Source organism: Xiphophorus couchianus, chromosome 20 (genome assembly GCF_001444195.1).
Source record: "Xiphophorus couchianus chromosome 20, X_couchianus-1.0, whole genome shotgun sequence".
NCBI lineage: Eukaryota > Metazoa > Chordata > Actinopteri > Cyprinodontiformes > Poeciliidae > Xiphophorus > Xiphophorus couchianus.
In genome coordinates this window covers 2,681,877-2,706,525 of record NC_040247.1, presented here as the reverse complement: position 1 = coordinate 2,706,525, position 24,649 = coordinate 2,681,877, and the positions used below count along the sequence as shown (strand labels likewise).

Genomic DNA, 24,649 nt, shown 5'->3' with positions numbered 1-24,649 from the left:
TAATTGATTTACTGCAAAGCTGTTTGGTTCAGTCCAACCAGCTTTCATCTTTACCTCAGTTTGAGCCAGAGCGCCATCAAACCACACAGAGGGACTGATGCTGCGGCTCGTTCTCCCTCGCAACTCGTAAACAGGAGCTCATTGCCATGCCGATGGTTGCTACGGCAACATGGCAGCGGCACAAAGCTCCCCTGCAGCCAGGTGTGTGGGTGGAACTCACCTGTCCCCACAGCAACTCGCCCATTCCCACGAAGACGCACCACAGCCACTGGTCGATGGTGAGCGGCGCGCAGGAGAACGGCTTCCCTCCGAACTGAACGATGATGATCTGAGCAGGAGAGGAAGAAATGGACCGTTTGTCATGCTTTCACCAGAGGAATCCAACACCAGCTGTTTGTCCTGATCACCACCTGAATGTGGGTCAGATCCTTCCTTTTCCATTTCCCACCTGGAAACAGATCTAGAATACAACAGCTACCAGACAGCATTCAGCACCTTCCAAAGCATCAGAATGTGCTTTGGAGATATTCTAGTTATTTATAAGTCTATAAACAGTTTTTATTTAAAGACTTTAGTTGAACGATTTTCTCAGTCACTTTAATATATTTTGGATTATTTTCTATACCTTTTTGACCGTCTCAGTAGGTCCACCTTTCTGTTAATATTTTGGGGTTTAGTTTGAATGAATTGAGAGCATCTAATTTTCTCTTTTTCTTCATAGAAACTTAAAAGCAGTTGAACAAAAGAAAGTTTTTTTTATTTAAATAAAAAGAATGTTTAGACCCTCATTTTGGACGTAATATGATGATGATGATGATGATGATGATGGTACCTGCAGGGCGAAGGTGCCCAGGACCACGCTGCAGAAGATGGGGTTCTTGTACACGCCCTCGAACACGTTCCTCTCGCCGTGGATCTTCCTGGCATTGATCTCATTGAAGAGCTGCATCATCACGAACACATTGAAGACGATGGTGTAGTGTTCAGACGGCGGGGAGTGCAGCGGAGCGTTGCGGCCGCTGTCGATGTTGAAGAACTTTTCCCCTGAGAAATGACCAGAAGCTGTAGCTACAACCTGCACGCTGTTAGCATTAGCTAGCATTGAGCTAAGCTCACCTGCAAACAGCAGAGTGAAGATGATGATGAGCTGGAACACGGCGTGGCCCAGAATGTTCTTCATCATGGTCCGGGAGATGAGGGGCTTGTCGCGGCCGTAGGGTTTGCGTAGCAGTAGCGACTCGGTGGGCGGTTCGGTGGCCAGGGCGAGGGACGCCAGAGTGTCCATGATGAGGTTGACCCACAGCATCTGCACGGCCTTCAGAGGGGAGTCCTGCAGAGCGGAGCGTCCGTTAGCTCTGAGGTCAACAATAACACGACTTTTAAAGCCGTCCTCTGGGTTTTCAGTTAAAACCACGTCTGTCACCATGGTAACCGACAACAAAGTCTCGCCGTCTTGCTAGTTTTAGGCTCAAATAAATTTTTCCATATGGTGCCGTTTCACATCTTTTCTCCAACACAAATAAATTCGCTTATTAGCGATTAGCATCTAAATCTTCTGTAGCTTCACTATCTGATTAATGGAAATGTGAGTTGTGATGTGGCAAAAGGTAAAAGGTCACGATTTGATTAGTCCAGTCGTAATAAGCAATAAACCAATTTAAAGCATTATACCTTATAACAAACTTCCATTTGGATAATTTATTGTTTTTCTTTTCTGCCTTTCTACCTAAACTCTTCAGCCTGGTGTTTTGGTCTCAACTAGTCTTTTTTTGAAGGATAATTTTGTTTTCAGACACTTCATAATTCATTTTATTTGTTGTTTTGTTTATTTATTTTGGATATTTAAAATGTCTTCCAGCTCCAGTGTAAAATGTTCTTTAGAATTTAAAGTTTATAATTTTGCCAATACTATTAGATAACTTGAAAATGGTCTCAAAAGAACAAAATTAACATAAATTGCAATAACTTCTGGGAAAGTTTGTCATAGACTAAATGTAGTTATTGTGCCAGGCCAAGACGAGAAATTCAGGTTAAAACAACCTGATGTTTATCTTTTAAATAACAGTAGAAGAAGAAATAAAATCATTTTATGAATGTGACTCACTGCATGTGCCATGTCGGTGCAGAGAGCGTGTGTGTTCACGGCGAGGCTGTCACTATCGGGTCACATTATTTTACTTCGTTAACACCCCTACCTCCAGATTGTTCAACACAGACCGACTTTAATGATGTGTGTCAACATGCCGGTGGCTCAACACGCACCAAGCGCCGCCGCCGCCGCTGCTGATGGGGGAGAATCCTGAGCCCGCAGACCTGCTGAGTTTCTGTTTTATTTCAGGACCGCGGATGTGACGGGTTGCCATGGTTTCAGGCTGAATCCCAGCCTGGCTGATGCTGCCGGTGCTGCAGAGCGGTTAGTTATCACTGTGCCAGCTGTGAGCTTCTTAATTAACACACAGCCTCCAGATGTTCTGCTCTGCCACGGTTCAGGAGTTCAGCTTCCTGGTCGCATCACTTCCTGACACGATGAAGACGACCAGAAACTATCATCTTCTTCAACGCTTCAGTCAGAGCCCTCTTCCAAGGAAATCACACGATTCAATCAATAAGCGACAAATTCACTAATGTGTTGATTAGCATGTGATTAGCTGGCTGGAATTACTGCTGCCAGACAGAAACGACATACAAACATATTTTTATTAAATCAGTTCAAACTAGAGTAGTTAAGGGTTTTTCATTATTGTTTAGTTTTATTTTGTTGAGTTTTTGTTTGTCTAGTTCAGTGTTGAGAGTTTGACAGTTTTTATTAGTTAAATATTGCTTAGTTGTAGTTTAGTTTTTATTAGTTATAGTAGTAGTTTTAGTTTTTTCATGCTTAATTACATTTTTAATTTAATTTTCAGGAGCAGAATTCACCTAAAGATTGTGATTATGTAAACATCGATTGGATAATGAACATTCAACAGAAAGTTGTTTTCTTCCAACTTTAGGTCTTGCCATTTTGTGGGTTTCGGTAAATGCCGTAATTTGCCGACAGCTGACGTAAACTACTTGTGCGGGAAAAAAAAATCTATTTCACTTCAGTTCGAAAAGCTAATAAATAGCTTCATAAACACAAAAAAGAACATTACATGTACAAATTCAGATTCGGCCTGGAGGGGTGGAGACGGACGGTTACCTGGGTGATGCAGGCACCGGTGAAGGCCACAATCACGGCCACCACATTGACGGTCAGCTGGAACTGCAGGAATTTGGAGATGCTGTCGTAGACATTCCTGCCCCACATAACGGCCTTCACGATGCTGGTAAAGTTATCGTCGGTCAGGATGATGTCAGACGCCTCCTTGGCCACGTCGGTACCGGCGATGCCCTGCAGGTGAAACGCAGGATGAGCTGCACATCTCTGCAAGATGCTAACAGAGCCCACAAAGGGATGAAATTAGGAAGGAGCTTCAACGAAGACATCCTGGTCAGAGGACGGGCCAGCATAGGTCTTCCTCTGATTGCTTGGACCCGTGATTTCATTCATTTGGTCTCAACTCAAAGTCACACGACCACAGATGAGGGTAGGAAAGTAGATCGACAGTCCGTGGTACCCCATGGTGACCCCCACAGGGTTCCCATGGCTCAACGCTTTCTCTAAGTTCACAAAGCATATGTAGACTGGCTGGGCGAACCTTGGAGACTACTGTTGAAAATTTACCACTGATGCCTGTTGATGAATGTTAAACACGTAGCTGGATTCATAATGGCAGTCCTTCGCTGCCATCTGCTGGTCAGTGATGCTATGAGTTCCTTCAGGATTTTTTATGATTACTGATTTTGTAGCACCTTTTTCAAAAAGTTGCGAATCTTTTAGCCTTCATATTTGTCATAACATGATTTTACAAAAAAAGAGTAAATTCTTGCGCATAACTTTCCCTTTCCTTGTCTTTTCTTATCAGGTTATAATCCCTCCTTACCTGAGAAAACCCTGCATCATCATCATCATCAGCCTCACCGTCCTGCTGCTGGCCTCTGGTCTAATGTCTCCTCCCTGACTCTTTGCTCTTCTAGTGTGACAATAAAAACGTATTTTAAATATGTGAAAAGAAACACTGAGAACAACTTCTGTAGAGAAATGAAAGCTGATCAGGAGTATTCCTGGTATTAATTAGGTTATAAGGGATGTAAAATAGGTAAGGTCAACATTATAATATTCTTGTTAACTAGATTTATATTATATACTGCAATGGATCATCATTTAGCTAACATTATCTGAATGTAACAGCATTAATCAACTTTCAGGGCTTGTTTGGAAGAAAACTGAAAATTTTTGTAGCCTTTTTGCTCTGGTTAATAGCTGAACATGACGCAATCTCTCCTCGGTTATCAGATCCACCGGTGTAACCGCGTTAGCTTGTATACACTTGTGATGCGTTTAAAGACGGCACAGAAAATCACCTTTCCACATCTTAACAACTGATTAAACACCTAGAACATCTGGGACTCAAACACAGAGTACTGCTGTACTCTGTGTTTGTTTAAACAGAAGAAGTAAATCCTGCAGCACTTTTTAAAATGGTTTAGCATCACACCTGCTTTCACCTTGTAGGTTCGCCTTTCAGGAGACGTGAAACAGGAAGTTAAATCAGAAGGGGGCTGCAGGGATTGGTCAAAATTCAGCCGAGTTGCAGTGATTGATCAGAAAAGAAGGACATCCTGAAATATATCTGATTGCTCAGATTTGTAGAAAAATTGCAATTCTGGTCAAAATTTGTGAATGATGAGTGAATTTGCATGAAAGGTTGTTCTAACTTTGGGTCAGAACATCACAGATCCAGCTTGGATGGACCAACAGCTTCGTGAAGCTTTACGAGCTAAACTGGTGTGAATGTGGAAACTCCTCATGAATCCCAGGAATCTCTGATCTGATCTGAAGGAGGAGGAGGAACCCTACAGGCAGGAGAGAATCCAACCCCAACATTTATCGATTCATAATTCCCAGCAGCCTCCATGAATCCAAGACGCCGTTCATTTTCCTCTTTAGCTGCCGGAGCAGAGAAACTCCAGCTGGGATTGAGACGAAGTGAGGGAAATGGTTACCATGGCAAAGCCCACATCGGCTTTCTTGAGAGCAGGGCCATCGTTGGTGCCGTCTCCCGTCACGGCCACCACCTGTCGGGTTTCTCCCACCGTGCTGTCGATGATTCCTGACACAGAGGAGCAGAAGGTGAGGAGGAGCACCTGAGGAGGAAGAGGATGAGGAGAAAGAGGAGGAGCAGCTCACCTTTAACCAGGGTGTGTTTATCCGTCGGCGATGAACGCGCCAAAACCCGAAGTTTGGGCCAGACTTTGTCCAGACGCTCCTGTTCTACCTTAAAACCAGATTACGTATATAAATAACAATAATAATGGTAATTTAATGGTATGTTGTAGTTTATTACGGAGCCTCCTAGGGGACATGGGGAAAAATGTTTCTTTGCGTTACGATACTTTTGCGTTCCCTCGCAATAAGTTTACTGCAATATTTGCTGGTCTATTTTGTATATAGTCACAAATGTCAATTTAAACTTTCAAATATATATACATATAAAGAGCCTCAGTGAATTTATTATTAACTCTTTGGTGCTAAAAACTGATTGAAAATAGATTTATTCGCTGCGTGTTTATGTCTGATTGCATGTGGTTGAGATGAAAACGGCCCTTTAACCATTCAGACCAACAAAAGAGACACAATCAAAACTGTCAGATGACTCATTATCCCACAATAATAACTCACAAATAGTCCAAATAGTTTGGATGTCTTTTTTCCTTCTTTCCTAATTATGGAAACTTTCTGTTTATATAGATTTGTGGTGCATTTCTATCCTGAAGGAAAATATATAAGGATACCGTAAGGATACTTACAGTATTCAATTATGCTGCATGAACTAATCAGTACATTATTGCGAGAGAACGCAAAAGAAAAAAAAAAATTCCCCATGTCTCCTGGAGGGCTCCGTAGTTTATGAAGGTCCAGCTGCAGCACTGCAAAAACACAAAAACTTACAAAGTATTTTTCTTGTAGTTTCTAGTGCAAATATCTTAGTCCACTTAAAATACGATGAAACTTACTTTTCACCAAGATACAGGTCTTAAGTTAATAATTTAATATTGACTAAAAAAAGTTCTAGTTCCATTGGCAGATTATTTCACTTATGACAAGACATTTTTCCATGTTATAAAATGTTTCACATCAGTGGAAATAAAACTTTTTTTATTCACATTAAAAAATTACTGACCTACAACAAGCTCCTATTTCTTGCTGAAAAGTTACTTGTAAATTATTTTTTCTTATTTTAAGAATATGAAGATATTTGCACTAGAAACAAGACAAAAATTACTTAGTGAGATTTTGTGTTTTTGCAGACAGGTCAGGCTAATCACACTTCAAACGCTCCTTCAGCTTCAATCAGCAGCTTTCATAACTGGAGAAAAATTGCTATGCTTCCAAAATAAGAAAAAACAATACAATTCTTTCATGTTGCACTTTTATTTAACTTATTTTGTCTGTAATAAATTATGTTTGATAAATTTTTAACAGCAGTAGAAATAATTATTGTTTATGTCCTCAAGTCTGGTTTATTTTCCAACTTCTATGTGAAAATCTTCAACCACCTGGTCCAGATAAAACAGAAATATTTTATTATTAATAAAAATATCTGAGTCCACATAAAACGTTCACATTTTAGTTTGAGCAGCAATCATCAAGGATGAGAACTTTACAGAAAAGTTCAGGACGATAAACCCACCCCAAGTAATAAAATGAGTTTTTATAAACGCATAAAGTTTTGTTTTAACACTCTTCAGTGATCTCTGAGTGTTTCTACCTCTCCCTTGTCGTTCCTGATCTGCGTGTTGAACTCTTTGCCCTCCAGACAGAGGAACTCCTCTCCTGGCAGCAGGATGCCGCACTTGGTGGCGATGGCGCGGGCCGTGTTGATGTTGTCCCCGGTTACCATGCGCACGGTGATTCCCGCCCGCTGGCACTTAGAGATAGCAGCGGGTACCTAGAGGGTTGGAGCAACATGCTGTTAGAGGAAGTGATGCTGAAATATATATAAATATATACAAATATAGACATGTTGCAGGGTGACATCACGTCGCACCTCCATGCTGGAGGACAGAAAACTGCTTGCTGACAATGACTGGCATTGGTTTTAGCTGTTAAGATGTCAACATAACATGTTAATCTAAAATGTACGTGTGATATATAAAAGTAAAAGGGACACAGTGCTTTGCTACGAATTGTCAACACTACAACAACTAAATAAAAAGGTCAGGAAAAGGATTTAATTAAAAAAGGGAGAGAGAGAAGAATGTCAGCTATGCTAGCCTGACTTTGACAACTTTGGAATGTAGATGTGCTGCAGAATTCTGTGTGTTTAGGTTCAATTAAAACAAATAAACAAGGTGACCCACACACAACTCTCTAACAGATCATCAGCAGAGCAGGTGTTTAAATTAGCTACTCAGCCACCGCTATGTTCAGACGATCATTTGTTAATAATTGTAAAATAAACAGCCTGAAAACATAAAACTGTAACCAACTGAATGTTTTGTTCTTTGTGTTGGAAATCTTTGCATGGTTTCTGGTGTTGAATCCTGATACATTTGTGGTGTTGTTAGTGGTCAGTTGCTATGGCAACAGGTCTGTGTGTAACAGAGCAAAGCAGAGATCAGGAAAAAAACACAGGAGGTTTTGAGTTGTTCTTCACAGTTATTTTTGCGTTACTTTTCCCTTTGTTGTGACGAACTGGACTAAATTAATAACACCTTCATTTCCAGACTTCATTTAGTTAACAAGACTGTTCTACTGTGGCAGCAAGGCTATGGATGACGTGAAAGAATAATAATTTTGCCCTCCAGCAGGTGTGCATGTGAGAAATTTGCAGATGTAAACTGTAGCAAACTAGCTAGCCATCTGGCTGTGTATTAAAGTGTATATCAGCAACTACATAGCAGTAGCCTCAACTGCCTCCAGAACGGATCATAGATGTCCGGGCGCGACTAACTTTTGCCAGACAGAAAAATCTCATTACTTCAGAAGGAGCTTCTGCTGCTTTTACAAGAGAACTGAACCAGGGGAGTACCTCGGGTCTGACGGGGTCCTCGATGCCCACCACGGCGATGCAGGTCAGCTCGTTCAGGATGTCGTTCTCGTTGTCCCAGTTAGGTTCCCCGGCCTCAGCAGGGAAGTCCCGGTATGCCACGCAGATGGTCCGCAGTCCATCGCACGCCATCGGCTCGATCACCTTCTTCACCATCTCGTCTCGGTCTTTGGTCTTGAATACACGGGGCTGACCCTTAGTGTCTAGGATCCGGGAGCACCTGGCGAAGAGCAGAGGGAGAACGTTCAGCCAGCATGCGGGTTTCTAGGTCCAGCTGGAGCGCTGAGCGATTCAGTTCTCGGCCCAACCACTGCTGAGGGTTTTGTTTCTCTTGCCAACAGCCGCCGAGGATTTTGCTTTCTGCTGAGTGGCCGCCGTGCGTTTTATTTGTTCGCCAAAGAATTGAAAGGCTCGCAGGCGGCTAAGTACTGTGTTGAAATAAAACACTAACAAGCATTTAGTTCTCCTCCGAGCCACTGGAGAGAGTTTCCTTTGTCTGCCCAACTGCTGCCAAAGGTTTCGTAGAAACGAAACGCTCTGCTGGTGCCGAGCTGCTGACCATTTCGTTTCTACGCCTACCAGCCACCGAGCATTTAGTTTCTGAGTTTTTGCTTCTGAAATCTTCCAGTTAAATGGGAATTTGTTACATGCTTACTTCCTCAGGACGATTTCCGACGCTCCTTTGCTGTACATCCGGAAGCCTCCATCAGCGTTCTGCAGCACCGTGCTCATGGACTTGCGGGAGGAGTTGAATGTGTAAACCTTGTACATCTTTTCCTCTGGGATCTCGTCTCTGATTGGCTGGTAGTCCCTCTTCAGGTCCAGTACCAGACCCAGCAGGGCGCACTCCGTCTTGTTGCCGACGTGGCGCGGGAGGCCGCCTTCCTTCTCTGGAGGCTGAAACAATAAAACGTCAAACACCTGCTCTGCTCCGCGTCTGGTTGCCATTCTAGAGATTTCGCCTCACCAGGATTTTGGTGGTGTAGGCGGAGTTGACGGAGATGCTGTTGACCAGGGTGTCCAGCGTTCCCGGGTTGATGGCGTCAGGTTCCGGGACCGTCCTGTAGTGCGTGTCTCCGATGTACGCCTGCACCACGGTCATGCGGTTCATGGTCAGCGTGCCCGTCTTGTCCGAGCAGATGGCCGTGGCGTTGCCCATTGTCTCACAGGCGTCCAGGTGGCGCACCAGGTTGTTGTCCTTCATCATCTTCTTGACGGAATAGGCCAGAGAGATGGTGACGGCAAGCGGCAGCCCCTCGGGAACCGCCACCACCAGAACCGTCACGCCGATGATGAAGAACTTGACGAAGTACTGGATGTAGATGGGCGTGCACTCGGCCATCCAGGGGAGGCCCTGGATGGCGAACGTGTGGATGACAAAGTAGAGGATGAGGATGATGACGGTGAGGGCGGACATGAACAGACCTGGGGGAGGAAACAGAACCAGAACATGTTATCAGCGCCGGTACCAGCCCAGGTTCTTCTGAACATTTCCATCGTTATCAGGTTTTTAAGAGGAATTAATTGAGACGTAATCAAGTGGATTCTCAAGTTTTCTGATATATCACATTTATTTATTTACATTAATCAGCCCCTCCAGGATTTCACAATTCTTTACATTTTTAAAGTCACTGATTTTGCTGTGCTACTTGAGAAATATTTGCAAAATGTAATCTTTATGAAAGCTCTCATCAAAAACCTATATATAAAAGAAAAGAAGAAAAACAACAAGCAGACAAATTGAACACAAGCATTTTAAAGAACAAAAATCAGAGTTTCCTCCAATGTTTTATAAGCCTGGCGGGCTGCAGGCTTTATTTTCCCCTGCCAGGCTAAGCATCATTTGTTTATTTATTTTAAATAAGGTACTTAAGAGCAACAGTGATAGCAAAGACTGGTTAAACTAGGTGGCTTATAGTTGGCACATTCAAACAGCACATCAAAAACCTGAACCAAGACATTATTAAATAAAATGAGAAAAACGCCAGAAAAATTCATCTAATAAATAATTTAATTTTGTACCCAAAGAATATTTAATATACATATATGCTGACTCATAATGTTCATTTCAGACATTTCTTCAAATTTATTTACTTTTAAATGTGACCACAGATCCACTGGCTGATTAGGATTTCACTGAAGTACCAAAAATCAATATTTATTTTAAATGTATTTCAGTGTGTCTGCCTTTTTAAGTTGGTGTCTAAATATTGCCAAGACTGTCTTCCAATAACAATTATCGAGACATATTTTTAAATTTCCTGTCAACTTTGAATATTTTTTAACAGAAACAATGGGCCACAGGTGGACCATTGGTGGAGCGCTCTAGCGCCCCCTAGCATCAGGCTCAGCAAGTGAAATACTTCAACTTTGTTACTCACCACATCGATCACTATAACAGTTATAGTGTCATAGCTGATCGATGTGCGATAGTGATCGATGTGGTGTTATAGTGACCTGATAAGTTATAGTATAACTTATTAGATCAGGTTGAGGTAGAAGTAAGAACTACTGCCACCTGCAGGTGGGAGCATGAATCACTTAAATGTCACTTGATCTTTTTTCAAAAAAACTCACAATTACACATTAGAGTGAAAAAATGCCAGGATCTGTTGATTTTGTATGAATTTCTGAACTCAACGAACTGATTCATATAGCTTAATGATTCTGATCAACACTACATGAGTTCAGATAGTTTGATCTTCTGCAGCTCATCCTGGCAGGTTCCTGTTGGGGCGACAACAGGAACAGGAATGATTTTAGTCTAGATTTGCCCTATATGTTCAGAGCTGAAGATAAAACTGAAACATTTCATCGTCTGTTTCTGATTCTGAAGCATCTCGTCCACCGTCCTGCGACCCAAATGTTTCAGTCATGTAACGGTGCATTAGGGTCAATTGAAATGAGACAGAAAACACCTTCAATTTCAGGATGAATTCTGTTCCCAATACAGAATCCATCTAATAAAACTAAGTGCATTTTGACCCCCGAGCTCAGCAACCAATCAGCTTCTCTGCTGAGCCGTTAAAGGAACATCCCCACATTCATGACTGCTATAATAACCCCACAAATACAAATAATGCTCTTGAGAAACATTACCATTTGTAATGATTTCTTTAGGACACTACTCACATAAAGAAGTGTGATTTCTATTGCTAAAGTGCATTTAGTCATATTTTTTAATTTACTGAAACACCGATATTGAAGAAACAGTGGAGAAAAATAGTACACTGCAAAAACGCGCAATATTACCAAGTAGTTCTTGGGTAAATGTTTTAGTAAACCTGAATTAAGACAAAACTAATTTAAAGGGAGCTTATCAGAAAGACATAAAAGCTGGATTTAAGTAAATAATTCCTTACTATTGATTAAAAAGAACTAGTTCCATTGGCAGATTATTTCACTTCTAACAGGGAAATTATCTTGTTATAAGTAAATTTATATGCCAATGGAACTATTACTTTTTTCCAACATTAAGGAATTATCTATTCAAAACAAGCTCCTCTATCTTGCTGAAAAGATGTTTGTAAATTAGTTTTGACTTATTTCAAGAGTATTAATATATTTGCACTAGAAACGAGACTAGAAATACTTGGTAAAATTTGGTGTTTTTGCAGTGTAAAATGACAAAACAGTTTTAGGAGGTTTTATTTTTTTAAGCATCATTATTCTATTGTGGCAGCAATAAATCAAAATCTTATTATGATAATAAATTTATTGTGATAAATGCCCAGCGCCCCTAGGTGTGCGTGTGTGTGTGTGTGTGTGTGTGTGTGTGTGTGTGCACTCCTCACCAGCCTTGCCGATCTGGACCGCCAGCCGGGTCAGCTTGCCCTGCAGAACAGACTTCTCCTTCTTGGTCACGTTGACCTTCTTGACCTGCTTCACCTCCTCCTTCTCCTCCGACTCGGTGGCCTCCTCGCTCTTCAGCGGCTGGATCTCCAGCGCGATGCCGTCCTGGGTCTTGGCTGGTCGGGGGCGGGGAGGGATTTCAGGGGAAAACACGGTGAATGACAGATGCGGTGAAGATGAGATGAAAACAAAAATAGGTTTAATTCCATGAAGAAAAGCAGGAAACGCAGAGAAAATAAATTGATGAGTTGAAATGAATGCGAAAGGAGGAAAGGAGAGGAGGGAGCGGAGAAGGGAGGAGAGAGGAGAACGTTCAGTCCGGGCTGGAGGAACACGACGGAGACCCGTCAACACGTCCTGCAGCGGCTCTGACCGCAGCCACGCTGCAACAGGCTGCATTTCCATAAACAAACTTCAGATTTGCATCCTGCTGCATCAGCCGGGAGCCGCTCTGCAGCTGGACTCGGCCGTCTGTAACCAGGACGCCGTGGGCAACCGTCTCCACACAACAGCTCTGTGTTGCAAATGCTTTCACAACACCAAACTTTCTCACTTTTGGTTTCTTTGAATCGGAGGTTCAGTGGGATTTTATGTGACAGATTAACAAAAGCAGCGAAGTGGAAGTATAATACAAATCTGAAAAGTGCGGAGTGCATTCAGCCCCCTTCATTCTGATAAACTTCAAAACTGAAACAAAGATCCAAACCTCTGGATGTGCAGAGGTGAACGATGTAGACTTCAAGTTTTGTCACAATATTTTGCTGTATTATTTTGATAACAAGAAAAGTGACAATAAGAACCATTTACTACTTTTTTCAGAGAACCGTAGAGTTATGATCTTAAGACACAAACAAACGCAAACACTGCTGTTGAAATGAGTGTTTTTAGGACACCAGTCTTGTGTCAAATGTATTGATATTTATTGATACTCTAATTGAACAAGCATTGCAAAAATTATATTGTTAACAATCCTGACAGGTTTGGGGGATTTTCAATATCATTAATAATAATTTATTCTTACAATAACATATCTAATTTCTTATTATAGTAAAAATTTATTATGATATATTATAAACAATACAATAAACCCCAATATGAAGTCAAAACACAGGCACACCACACTTTTCAGATTTCTGCTGCTCAAAACATGTCCACACTGAATTTTGTGTTGGTCTGTCACAGAAAAAGCATCAAGTTCAGAGGTGTGAAAACTTTCCGGGTCAGCTGGGGGTTCGTTTACTAAACCACTCTGGGTCGCAGCTGACCTCTGACCTCCTGCTGAAGCACTGCTCTGACCTGGGTGACGCTGACACCTTCAGGGAAGTTTAATAACGTGTGACATTTTAAGGTTTTATCAGAGTAAAGACGATTATTGGTTCATATCTGATCAGTTCTTGTGTTTTATGAGGAATCACAAAATAATCAAAACTGTGAAAACAAAAATAGCTGAAACCGTTGATGAAGACCTGCCTGGTTGGACATCAGAGGAGAATCCCAACCTGCAGCAGGAGCTTCTGGTAATTAATCCCACACAGAACATCATCATCATCATCATCATCACAGCACATGTAACATTCCAGATGTGGGAATGAGTCGTGTGTCAAACCAGGAAGCTGTGGAGCTTTATGCACATGGTCCACTCTGACAACAAGCCACAACACTGGACTAACAGGACGGACCCACGACAGAACCAGGAACAGGCGCAGCAAGGCACCATGGGAAACGCACGGCGGTCAGAGGAGGAGGCGTGTCTGACGGGGGGGGGGGGGGGAGGAAGCGACTCCACAAACCAGATGAACTCAAAGGATCACCCCGAACAAAATGGAGGAACGACAGCGATGCAGAACAGCGAAAAGGAGGAAGAGGAGGAGGAGGTAGAAGAAGAGAAAGAGGAAGAGTGAATGAGTGAGGACACGCCCACCTGGAAGTGGGGATGAGAGCAGAACCAATGCTACAGAGGTCCAGCAACACTGGAAGGGTGCAACTCCCACAGACAGGTCCACTTCAGACCAGAACCAGTTCAGACCAGAACCGGTTCAGACCAGAACCGGTTCAGACCAGACCGGAGCTGTTCCCGTGCTGCTGGGATCAGTGAACCCAGAACTCCTCAGAACCCATCCTGACGTGTGGATCTGGACCAGGTTTTCCTCTTGGCGGCCGTTGCCAGGGCGACGGTGGGATCAGAGCCGATGATGCGTGAGTTCCTGCGGCATGTCTGCAGCAGATGCTGCGACGGCAGGAGGCCAGCAGCAGGGCGGCGCCGCAGAGGAAGCCGGACATGTGTTGGATCGCATGGAAGGTGGAGGACAGTTGGCGCGTTCTGGACGACGACCCAATGACATCATCACCGCACGCTGTCAGACAGGAATAGGAGCGCGGAGCCTCAACCAGACCTGATCAAGTTATCGTTTCAGAATCAGTTTTTATCGTTTCGTTTGACCTAAAGTGGCTTAGATCATGGAGAGCTAAACGTTTCCATGCCAACGACATGCAGCTTCATCTCTCTGTGGAACCAGTACCAGATCCACTAGAATCCACTGTTACTGGTTCTGCTGGTCCATAAATGGTTCGGAGCTGAAACACTTTGAGTTCCTGGTCTGTAGGAACCATGCAGTGATTTGCTGACTCAGCGCTCCAGAACCAGAACTAAACAGGGTGAGGCAGCATTTAGTTTCTCTACCTGAAATCCTGAGATGTTTAGGACCTGCTGGTTCCTATAAATCAGAACTGAAAGCATGTTTTAATGTAGAATCAGACTGATAAATGGTTTATTGAACCTGATCAAACACTGAAACTGGACACCACCGAGTTTTAACATTTGTTTTTGATGTGTTGGGTCACTTTAAGGCAATGCTGCAAGCTTTTAGTTATTCTGGTAAAATCCAGCCTCTTGCTTTACGCTTCGCTTCGTCCAGCAGGTCTGGATCGGGTGACTGCTGCTGGAGGCGTGGCCTCTGGCGAAGTAAAAAACAACTGGATCTGATTTTACCCAAGCTAACGATGGGCCGGTATTAGGTCAACCAGAAAGGATGCTACGCTAATGAAGCTTAGTGGAAACTGCTGGAGCAGGGCCACAACATTTTGCCCTGAAATAAATATGTTAGACATTCTTCTTTATCTGCCTTTCATTTCATTTTAATTTAACCCAGGAACCAAACAGCTAACCCGGAGCATTAAAGGTTCTGGTAACTCTAAGCTCATCATCCTAACAGGAAGGGGCACAGAAGTCGTTCTTCCATGTCTGGGATCATTTTACATGAATCCAGTAAAAGTAACAACATCAAAACGATTGGCTGGTAAGAGGTTACTTTTAATTGTATCCAGCAGTTTCCTGATGAAACCTGTCGCTTACTAAAGCTGCAGTAACTTTTATAACAAATATTTTTTTACATATTTGTTGAAACAATTCCCATGTTGTGACAGTTTGGTATGAGACAGATAATCTGTGAAAAAGTCGAGCTCCTCTGCCTTCTCCTGGTGCTAACCAGAAACAACCAGTCAGAGCCTGTCAATCACAATCTTGTGGAGCGCTGCTCATCCTTCATTCCCCATCCCCGTTTGAAACGCTGCAGCTGCATTCACAGTAGAACTGTGAATGCAGCTAACGCTAGTTAGCATAGCTACCAATGATAGCGGATAAGCAAATTTCCGCCAACAGTGATTTGTTTTTCCACCATTAGCACATTTAGCAGTGAGTACATGAGGTTGATTGACAGCGCTATGATTGGCTGTTTTTGGTCAATAGTAGCTCTGGAAGGAAGTGGAGGAGGTTGATGTTTTCACAGATTATCTGACTCGTAACAAACTAAAGCGAAATGGAGACAGTTTTAACAAATATGTAAAAAACATAAGTTTTTATAAAACCTGCATCTGCAGCTTTCAGTCCCTGATCCTGATCCGGTCCAATCTTTAGTCCCACTGCTGAATGAAGGGTCAGTGGTCATAACCAATTTTACCATTATTATTATTATTATTATTATTATTATTATTCTGATGATGAAGATGAATCTTAAACCTCTTGTTTCATCATGACTTTATGTTATGTTGTGACATTAATCACATGAGGGAGAGCAGCTGGAGGAGGTTTCCCTCCATGCTGAGCAGATGCTGCAACACCTGCTGGTGGCGGCTATTTAATTAATGATTATTATTTTTGTTTATGACAGAAATCGCTCTGATACGCACCAACCCAGGTGATCTGGTCCGAACCGTCGGCCCACTACAGAAAACATTACTGATTCTCTATCGCACAGGTTTCCCTGCTGCCTCCTTAAAAATCAAGCTTTTAGAACATTCCCACCGCTGTGGTGGTTACCACGGCAACAGTGGCCGTCACAGGTGAGAGTTGCACCCTTGGACAGGTAAAGCAAAGCGAGAGATCATCCCCTCTAGACAGCAGAGAGACAAATGGGTTGGAGACTCCCGTCCTGCTGCTGCTGGGAGGGAGGAGCAGTGAGGATGAGGAGGAGTGTGGGGGGACAGGTGGATGAATGAAGAGGGGAGGGGAGGGAGACAGGTGGATGGATGGAGGGGTTACCTTTGTTGCGATTTTCGGGGGGTCCTTGTTTTTTACCTGTTCGGACAGAGAGAGAGGGCGGAGTGCTGATAAGATGGCTCAAAGGAAAGATCAAATCAAGCTGAGGGAGAACAAAATTCAAACTGATCAAACCCACAGGTGTGTGTGTGGGCGTGTGTGTGTGCTGTGGGCAGAAATGGACACATCAGAGGAGAGAGACGCTGACATCCAGCAGTACAACAACTGGCGCTGGAGGTGGTTCTGGTTCTGGTTCCAGGTCAGAGCTGCTTGATATCAGAATCCCCCGTTCTGTTTCTACAGGTTTCTGGAACCTGACGGCCATTTTTAATCTTAGTTTTGCTAAATAAAGCTCATTTACAGCCGCAAATGTTACATCAACTTTTGAAAAACAAATTTTTTTTTTAAATAAATATTTACCACAATGAATTTGTTGTCATTTTATAACGAGCAAAATTTTAAAACTGCTTTTAGGTATGAAGATAAAGAAAATAAACTTTTCAATTACAATAGACCTTTGCAGCGCTTTTGCTGCTCAGGCCTAATTAATATCTTATAGTTTATATTTTAGAAAAAATATGCTAAACAACCACAGTTTCCAATCTTATAACAAAACTAGTTCTAATAAATATTGCTGTTAACCTTAGAATCATTCTGCAGTGGAATTTTACTGCAAATATTCCATGAAATAACAGAGAAACCACCAAGACCTGCATTGGCTACTATATTGTAAAGAATCTGTAGTTTCTGTATTATTGTTAGCCAAAGTTAAGAGCTAATGAGAAAAGTCCAAAGAGCCTTTTGTGAATCAGGGTTTAGATCATTGGTCTAATGTGAGAAGTGAATGTTCAGCAGATAAAAGGCTGATCAGAAGAGTCAGAGTGAGGATCAGATCGCTAGTTGCATGAAGGAGCTGAGTGCTTTTATTGTGAAGGGAGGTTCAGTCTCAGGGTGTGTTTCTAGGAAATGAGAGGATGTGACCAGACATGAATGAACGTGTGACTGGTGCAGCTAGACAATGCATGTAATTGTTTATAAGGGCACAATGCTGCAGGCCAAAATGGAGATTCTTTAACATAGAGAAGCTGCCGCGGTAGAACAAGTTACAAAATGAAACCTGGAGTCTTAGGTATTATTAATTTAGTGCAGCGCATCTCAGAAAAGGGAAAATAACTCAGAAAAATTCTTGAACAACTCAAAACCACTCGTATTCGCCTTTTTTTCTTGCTCTCTGTTCTCTCCCACAGATCCGTTGCCATAGCAACAGACTGACAACAACTCCAGTTGTGTATCATGATTCAACACCAAAATACATGCAAACATTTCCCACACAAAGAACAGAACATTCAGTCCATTACAGTTGTATGTTTCCAGGCTTGATGTTTATTTTGTGATTATTAATAAGTGTTTGTATGAACATTAGCGGTGGTTGATTAGCTACCACTGCTATTAACTAAGCTAACACAGTGTTGGTTGAATCGCTAATTCAAACACCTGCAGTAGTGATGATCTGCCAGAGTTGGTGTCTGGGCTGCCTTTTTTTTAACTGAACTGAAACACACAGAATTCTGCAGTCCATCTGCATGTTAAGGATGTCAAAGTCAAGCTAGCATAACTGACCTACTTCCCTGTCTCTTACTATTTTTTTATCTAGATGAAACTTTTTCCTGACCTTGTTATCTAGTTGTCATAGTGCTGACAATTAGAAGCAAAGCACTACATCCCCTTTTCTTTTATATATCACAAATACATTTAAGATTTAGCGCGTTATGTTCACAACTTGAAGCTGAAGATAATGCTAGTCATCATCGGTGAGCAGTTTTTTGACCTCCAGCAGGTTGTTGGGGGGGCGGGCTCTTCAACAGATCTATGAGGTCTGCTTTGTGTCTGTTGTCATCAGGATCGACAGCCTGGTCCGGATCAGACTCAGACCAGAACCAGAGTGCAGTTCTCCCGGATCTCTGGGCTTCTCTCTGCTGAGCGTCCATTCAGCCAGCTCAATGAAAGCCTGACAAACTCAAACCTCAGCTGGTAAAAGAAACGACCAGAAGGGACAAACTGAGGAGGTGAGGAAAGGGGATTCAGCGGGATCACGAGCGGATCGGAGCCGGCCCGGTTGGAGACCAATATGGGACTCTTTAAACCGACTGAGCAGCAGCTCGGTTCAGTCTCCAGAAAGCAGCAGGAATAAATGAGACCATGACGTGGAGCAGAGGAGGCTGTCCGAAACAAAGCAAATATCAACGTCTCCTCTGGACAGCAAACCCAGAAACTCAGCGTGAACAGCCACAGAGAGGCTTTTTATGTCTTTCAAAGCAGAAAAATGATTTTAAATTCTCTTTGAACAGGTCTTAAGGAGAACCTGATTGAATTCTTCTTCAAGACCAGGGATGCTTTCTAAAGCAGCAGGACACAGACTGAAGGACTGCCGACCCTAACTGGATAAAACAGGAAGTGAGGATGAAGAACCACCTCTCAATAACCAGATCATCTCTGGAGAAACCCAGTATCAGTGATGACCTTAAAGTAAGGAAAAACATAAAACTGAGGGAGAAAGACTGTTGATGCCCCGGCTCAGCAGGGGCATCATCTGTAATAAAGTCGAGTTTGTTGTAATAAAGTCGATCAGCAGCTCTGATGTCTACAAACCTCAACTAGGAGACGTTCTTCCTCTGTGTCTGAGCTAAATGAAGGAGAGTATCTGACTGCAGCTAAGGCTGCATCATTGAAACCATCCCTGTTCAGTCAGCTTTAATCCAACTCCTGACAATTTGACTAGTCACTAGAAAGTCCAGTGGTTTGGGGTTTAGGTCAGTGAGAGTGGATAATCCAACTCTGATGTTGACCAAAGAAATGAGCTCTGACCCGCCTACAAACCTTGGTCTCAGTTTGTTGAAATGAACTCTCGTGCGGCTTGAATGCATATGTGAACAAAAAGTGGACCGGAGACCACTCCAAAAGCAAGAAGTAGACTACAGCGCAATGCATTCTGGGTAAATACAACAAAAACAAACATTCTAGGCCAGCAGGAGAAATGGCTCATGATATTTATTAAAAGAAAACAGAGAAATCCTCCAAATGCTAAAATCTGACGTTAATCCATTCCTGTTTACATTTCATAAAGAAGGAAGTTGCGCTCAGTATCTTCTTCAGAGGATTTCCTGTTGCAGTTTTGGTCCCCAGTCGAATCAAGTCTATCAGGTATTAAGCAGCCTGAACCTCCTGTGCTTCCGCCACGCGTCAAACATGAACTGAAACTGGCTTTTTAAAGCATGAAGGGAAACATGGTTTAAACAGAATAAACGTTTCTGGCTAAACTTCTACAGCTCAGCTGATGAAAACATGGAACTGAATATGTGCAGAAAAGTGAGAATAGCATAAGTCTAGCCTGGCTCATCATATCAAGCATCCCAGCTGCTGAGTGCTGATGGCTGAAGCAGAGTAACTAACATCTAGTTTGTTTGACTGAAAGGTTCTGTAAAAGTTCTGTCTTCAGACTCCACATCTCTCTGGTCTCATTTATTCGTTGATGCTTGGAGACAACAGTTGGACCCTTCAAAGTCTCTCCTGAAGGACAGCAAGAACCCTCCCACCAACACAAGCTCAGTGGAACCGCTCAGAACCTGACGGATCAAGCCTCCAGACCTCCAGCTGACCTATGACCTTTCACATCACACCTCTTGTGCTTCCTGTCTGAGTCTCACCTTTTTTGACTTTCTTCTCCTCGTCGTGCTCACTGGAGCCCAGCAGGGTGAAGATGATGCCGGTCTGGGAGTTGAGGCCAACGGCCGACACCACCATTCTGCCAGAGCCTTCCATCACATGAGTCCCTGTGGTTCAGAACCGGGTCATTATTCTGGCCGTGATCCTGCTTTCTATTGATCAGCAGGTGAAAGTGGACCAGAACCACTCACCGGACAGCAGCATGGGGTCTTTGTCCAGGGACTTCCGGACCTGATCCGACTCTCCGGTCAGAGAGCTCTCATCCAGCTTCAGGTCGTTGCCTTGGATGAGGATGCCGTCGGCGGGAAGCAGGTCTCCTGCAGGAGGGGTCAGAGGTCAGGGCTGCAGCTTGCCAAGAAAACTTATTGGAATGATTTTGATTCAGTAACTGTGAAAGAGTTGCTTTACATGTCTTTGATCATTGTGTTTAGTTTTTCATTTTAATCAACTGGTATGAAGAGAGAGGTTTGGTGAATTAGCCACGGCTAATAAACAATGTGAGGAAGGCATCAGATTGTTTTCATCTATGTTTCTTTCATCTATCCCTGGTAAATACAAAATAAAACCAACTCAAATAGAAATTTATCATTTATTGAGAATAATCAGTAACCAAGGGATGGATGTGACCCACTCACCATACTTGATCTGAGCGATGTCTCCCACCACAATCTCGGCCACGGGGATCTGGATCACCTGGCCCTTGCGGATGACGGTGAACTTCTGCTCCTGCTCGATGCGACTCTGGAGGCCACGGAACTGCTTCTCCTTGGACCAGTCGTTGAAGGCCGTGACCAGAACCACGATGATGACAGAGAACAAGATGGCGGCTCCCTCGATCCAGCCAGCCTGCGCCTCTCCCTCGTCCTCCACGCCACCCCCAGCCTGGCCACATGCTGACAACCAATGAACAACCAATGAACTTGTTTCCATGGAGACAACCTCCAGGTTCTCCTTTATCTTGGTAACAACAGGTTCTAAGAGTTTATTTTTGTTCATTCTGATTAGAAATAGCTAATATCCTTGCTTGCTTTCTGAAGGCAACATCCACAGTAAACTGGGTGCTGACGCAGAGTGACATCAACCGTTAACCTTATAAGTTAAAATCAGTCACAGTAACGACTTTAATAATAATCTAGCTGATGATACCACTAATATAATCAAACAGAATTTGATAAGAGGGTAGTCAGACCTTCAGCATTGCCCCCTGGTGGATGATAGAAGGACAGGCCCAGGGAGATGATGGCAGCGATCTCCAGGATGATCAATGTGACGTCCTGCAGCGCCTCCCACACCAGCTGCAGGAACGTCTTCGGCTTCTTGGGAGGGATGAAGTTCTTCCCAAATGCAGCGTGGCGCTTTTCTAGATCGGCCGGGTTTCCAGACAGACCTGCAGAAACAAACAGCACAGATATTAGCTCTGATGATTCTGGACAACTGCTGCAGTCTAATCATGATGGATTCTCCTCAAGTTGGCTTAGAGGTCGAGCTCTAGCGGGAACGGTTTGCTAAAAGAGCAGACTAATCTCAAATCGGACGTCTCCTGTTTCTGGGGTCGTCCCCCTCAGCTGAACCACCTCAGCTGACCCGGACCAGATCGGCCAGGACCCTGCTGGACGCTCCATCTGCTCGACCTCCAGAGCCAATAATCAGCACCTACTGGGCAGTCCTGGCCCGGTTCCTGGTCAGGCCGGCTCTCTGCTGCTAACAGCAACAGTCGGATCTCAGAGTGGGTCAAAGAACCTGCAGAACCAGAGGTCCATTCCGAATGGTTCCTTCACCATATTCTGGGCCCAGAACCTCCTTGGCCATTTAGATGTAAACGTTAGAGATGGTTCAGAGTCTGGAGGTCCGATGAGGTTGGAGATGGTTCAGACGAGGTTTCCTGACTTTAACCCATAAAATAAACTTCATGAACCTAAATGACGGTGCTGGATCCAATCCCTACCCAGGTTCTGAACTCAAACTGTGGTAGATAAAATGCTGCTCTTCAGGTTGTTCTCAGTACTTCAGGTTCAGACAAGAAATCTGGAGATAAACTGATAAAAATGATCCTATCTGTCATTTGTTTATAGATTATGATAAGCTTCCTCGAATTCCCCTTTAATTAAATATGAACTGGAAGCTAATGGAGACCTGAGCTCTGGGTTACTGCATTCTGGGAAACGATGAAAACAGCAGAAGCTAAACCATGAAGGACTGATTACATATGATTAAGGCGTTGCAGTGAGAGCAGAACAGGCTAGCCTGCAGCCTGTCCATCAGTCAGTCAGGCTAGCCTGCAGCCTGCTACTGAACAGCCCTCTGAGCTTCCTGACTGAACCGCATACATACTGCTGCAGATCTGAACTATGACGGCTTTACAGGACCAGAAACATTTCCAAATAATCCAGGGAAACCTTCTTTAAGACAGCTGACTGGCAGTGCACAGCAGTAGGTGGGGGGAGGGTTGGTGCTACAATATTCTATGAGGCAACCAGCTGCTGGAAACTAATCTGCTCTGTCAGGAGAATAAACTGAAAATGGAAGAGGAATTTCAACTTTAAACCTTGGTTCAACTTTACATAGGAGCCGGGCCTGGTACCGGGTCTGGAAGGGAACCGGGTCTGGGAACCAGACCGTGTCTACATCAGGTCAGATCAGGTCAAATCAAAGTTTACACAGGAAAACACAAAATCTAACCAAGTACCTTTGGTCTAGTTTTTAGATATCTTAGCAAACTTGAAGTGAGACAAAAATAATTTACAAGTAACTTTTAGCAAGACTTGTTTTAAGTAAATAATTCCTGAATATTGGTGAAAAAGCTCTAGTTCCTTTGGCAAATTATTTAACTTATAACAAAACATTTTTCCCATGTTATAAGTTATCTTATCTGCCAATGGAACAAGAACTTTTTCATGAACAAGCCTCTGTGCTAAAAGTAACTTTTAAGTTATTGTAAAGCGATTTATATAAATACACGGCAAAAACACAAAATATTACCAAGTAATTTTGGTCTAGTTTCTAGTGCAAATATTACACTTGAAATACGACAAAATTGTAGATAGATAAATGACAAATTAAAAAATAAAATAAAAAATACATTTAATAAAATTGGTAGTAAAATAACAAATAAATAAATAAATAAAAACCAAGACATACTTCACTTCAGCAATTTCCCAAAACCTGAATCAATTAAGTGCTCATTCTTTACCCCCTTTTTTCACTGGTGTTAGAAACAATGATGAGTTTTCAGTCTGAACTTGCAGTCTGGGTGCTGCCACAGACAAAGCTCTGTCACCTCTAGACTCTAACCTGGTTTTAGCCAACAGAAGCTTGTCGTCTGACCTCAGGATTCTGGGTGGAGGGCAGATAATAAAACTTAAAATAGGGAGCCAGAACGGGCCTGATAGACGGGCTGCAGCGTTTTTCACGCTCTGCAGTCGCTGCCGAAAAGCTCTGGTCAAACCCTAAATACAAAGAATTGCAATAATCTGAAAGTGATGTAATAAATGTGTGGATAGATCTCTCAAATTCAGGCTGAGGAAGATAAGATTTTATCTTCGCACAGATTCTCTGTTGAAAGAAACTGGCTTGGATAAGAGCGCTAATATGATTATGAAATTTAGACACAGGATCATCACACCCAGATTTTTCAGGTGCTGAAATAATTACAGCTTAAAGACCTGAAACTAGGCCTGTTTGCATGATTTTTTTTTCTTTTTCTTTTCATCAAAATGTTATTTACTATGCAAAATTTAATAATAAAAGTCTCAAGTCTGGTGTTGAAGGACAGAATAGAATATACTTTACTGACTTCAAAATGTACTTTATTAATTGTTTCTGTTTTCTATTTAATCTGGGATGCTTACGTGTTAAATTTTCAATAGAATTTAAAGTTTATTGATCTTTCAGAATGTGTTCTTGCATTATTATGCTATTACCATAATATTACTTGAAAAGGCTCTCATAACACCAGTGTTATTGTTTATTGCAATAACGTCTGGGACAAATTAACATCCAGCAGAATATGTTATCACGATAGGCCTGGTTCTGGCCCATTGGAGCGGTTCTGTAGTGACGGACCAGAACCAGAACCCAGAGAGGATGTGGGAGGTGAATCTGGTCAGGTGATGTTTGATCAGCAGATGATCATCATCAGTTTTAATCGATCATGCTGCAGCAGCATCGGGTTTGTCACCGACAGTCCAGCTCCCGTCTGAAGGGAACGTAACGAGGCTGGTAGGACGGATTTTAAAAATATCCCAGCAGCTGTCAGAGCGTTGCTGATCGATGTTCAGAGCCAGTTTGATCATCTGAGGCTGAAAGCTGCTGTCACTGAGCAGCACAATCAGCTTCACACAACCTCCTCTGGCTCCTGTTCTCGCTGCGGGTTCTGGTTCTGGTTCTGACAGCTGCTCAGCGTCCCACA

General features: G+C 42.9%; 1 protein-coding gene across 6 annotated transcripts in view; it reads right to left on the bottom strand.

Moving 5' to 3' along the window:
• The window catches only part of LOC114135354 (plasma membrane calcium-transporting ATPase 1-like), a 66,361-nt gene that overhangs the window by 10,183 nt on the left and 31,529 nt on the right, over positions 1–24,649 (bottom strand). For 4 of the 6 annotated variants that reach the window (XM_028002594.1, XM_028002589.1, XM_028002591.1 and 1 more), the window contains exons 3-18: positions 21,431–21,628; positions 20,877–21,134; positions 20,433–20,558; positions 20,223–20,348; positions 16,522–16,557; positions 11,927–12,100; positions 9,100–9,557; positions 8,788–9,029; positions 8,115–8,352; positions 6,852–7,031; positions 5,270–5,357; positions 5,086–5,192; positions 3,179–3,370; positions 1,117–1,330; positions 833–1,044; positions 221–328 (exon numbers count right to left, since the gene is read on the bottom strand). In XM_028002594.1, the coding sequence (XP_027858395.1) occupies positions 221–328; positions 833–1,044; positions 1,117–1,330; positions 3,179–3,370; positions 5,086–5,192; positions 5,270–5,357; positions 6,852–7,031; positions 8,115–8,352; positions 8,788–9,029; positions 9,100–9,557; positions 11,927–12,100; positions 16,522–16,557; positions 20,223–20,348; positions 20,433–20,558; positions 20,877–21,134; positions 21,431–21,628 (2,957 nt within the window). The remainder of the gene's footprint in view (positions 1–220; positions 329–832; positions 1,045–1,116; positions 1,331–3,178; positions 3,371–5,085; positions 5,193–5,269; positions 5,358–6,851; positions 7,032–8,114; positions 8,353–8,787; positions 9,030–9,099; positions 9,558–11,926; positions 12,101–16,521; positions 16,558–20,222; positions 20,349–20,432; positions 20,559–20,876; positions 21,135–21,430; positions 21,629–24,649) is intronic. The other 2 variants (XM_028002592.1, XM_028002593.1) reach the window with 1 other exon arrangement.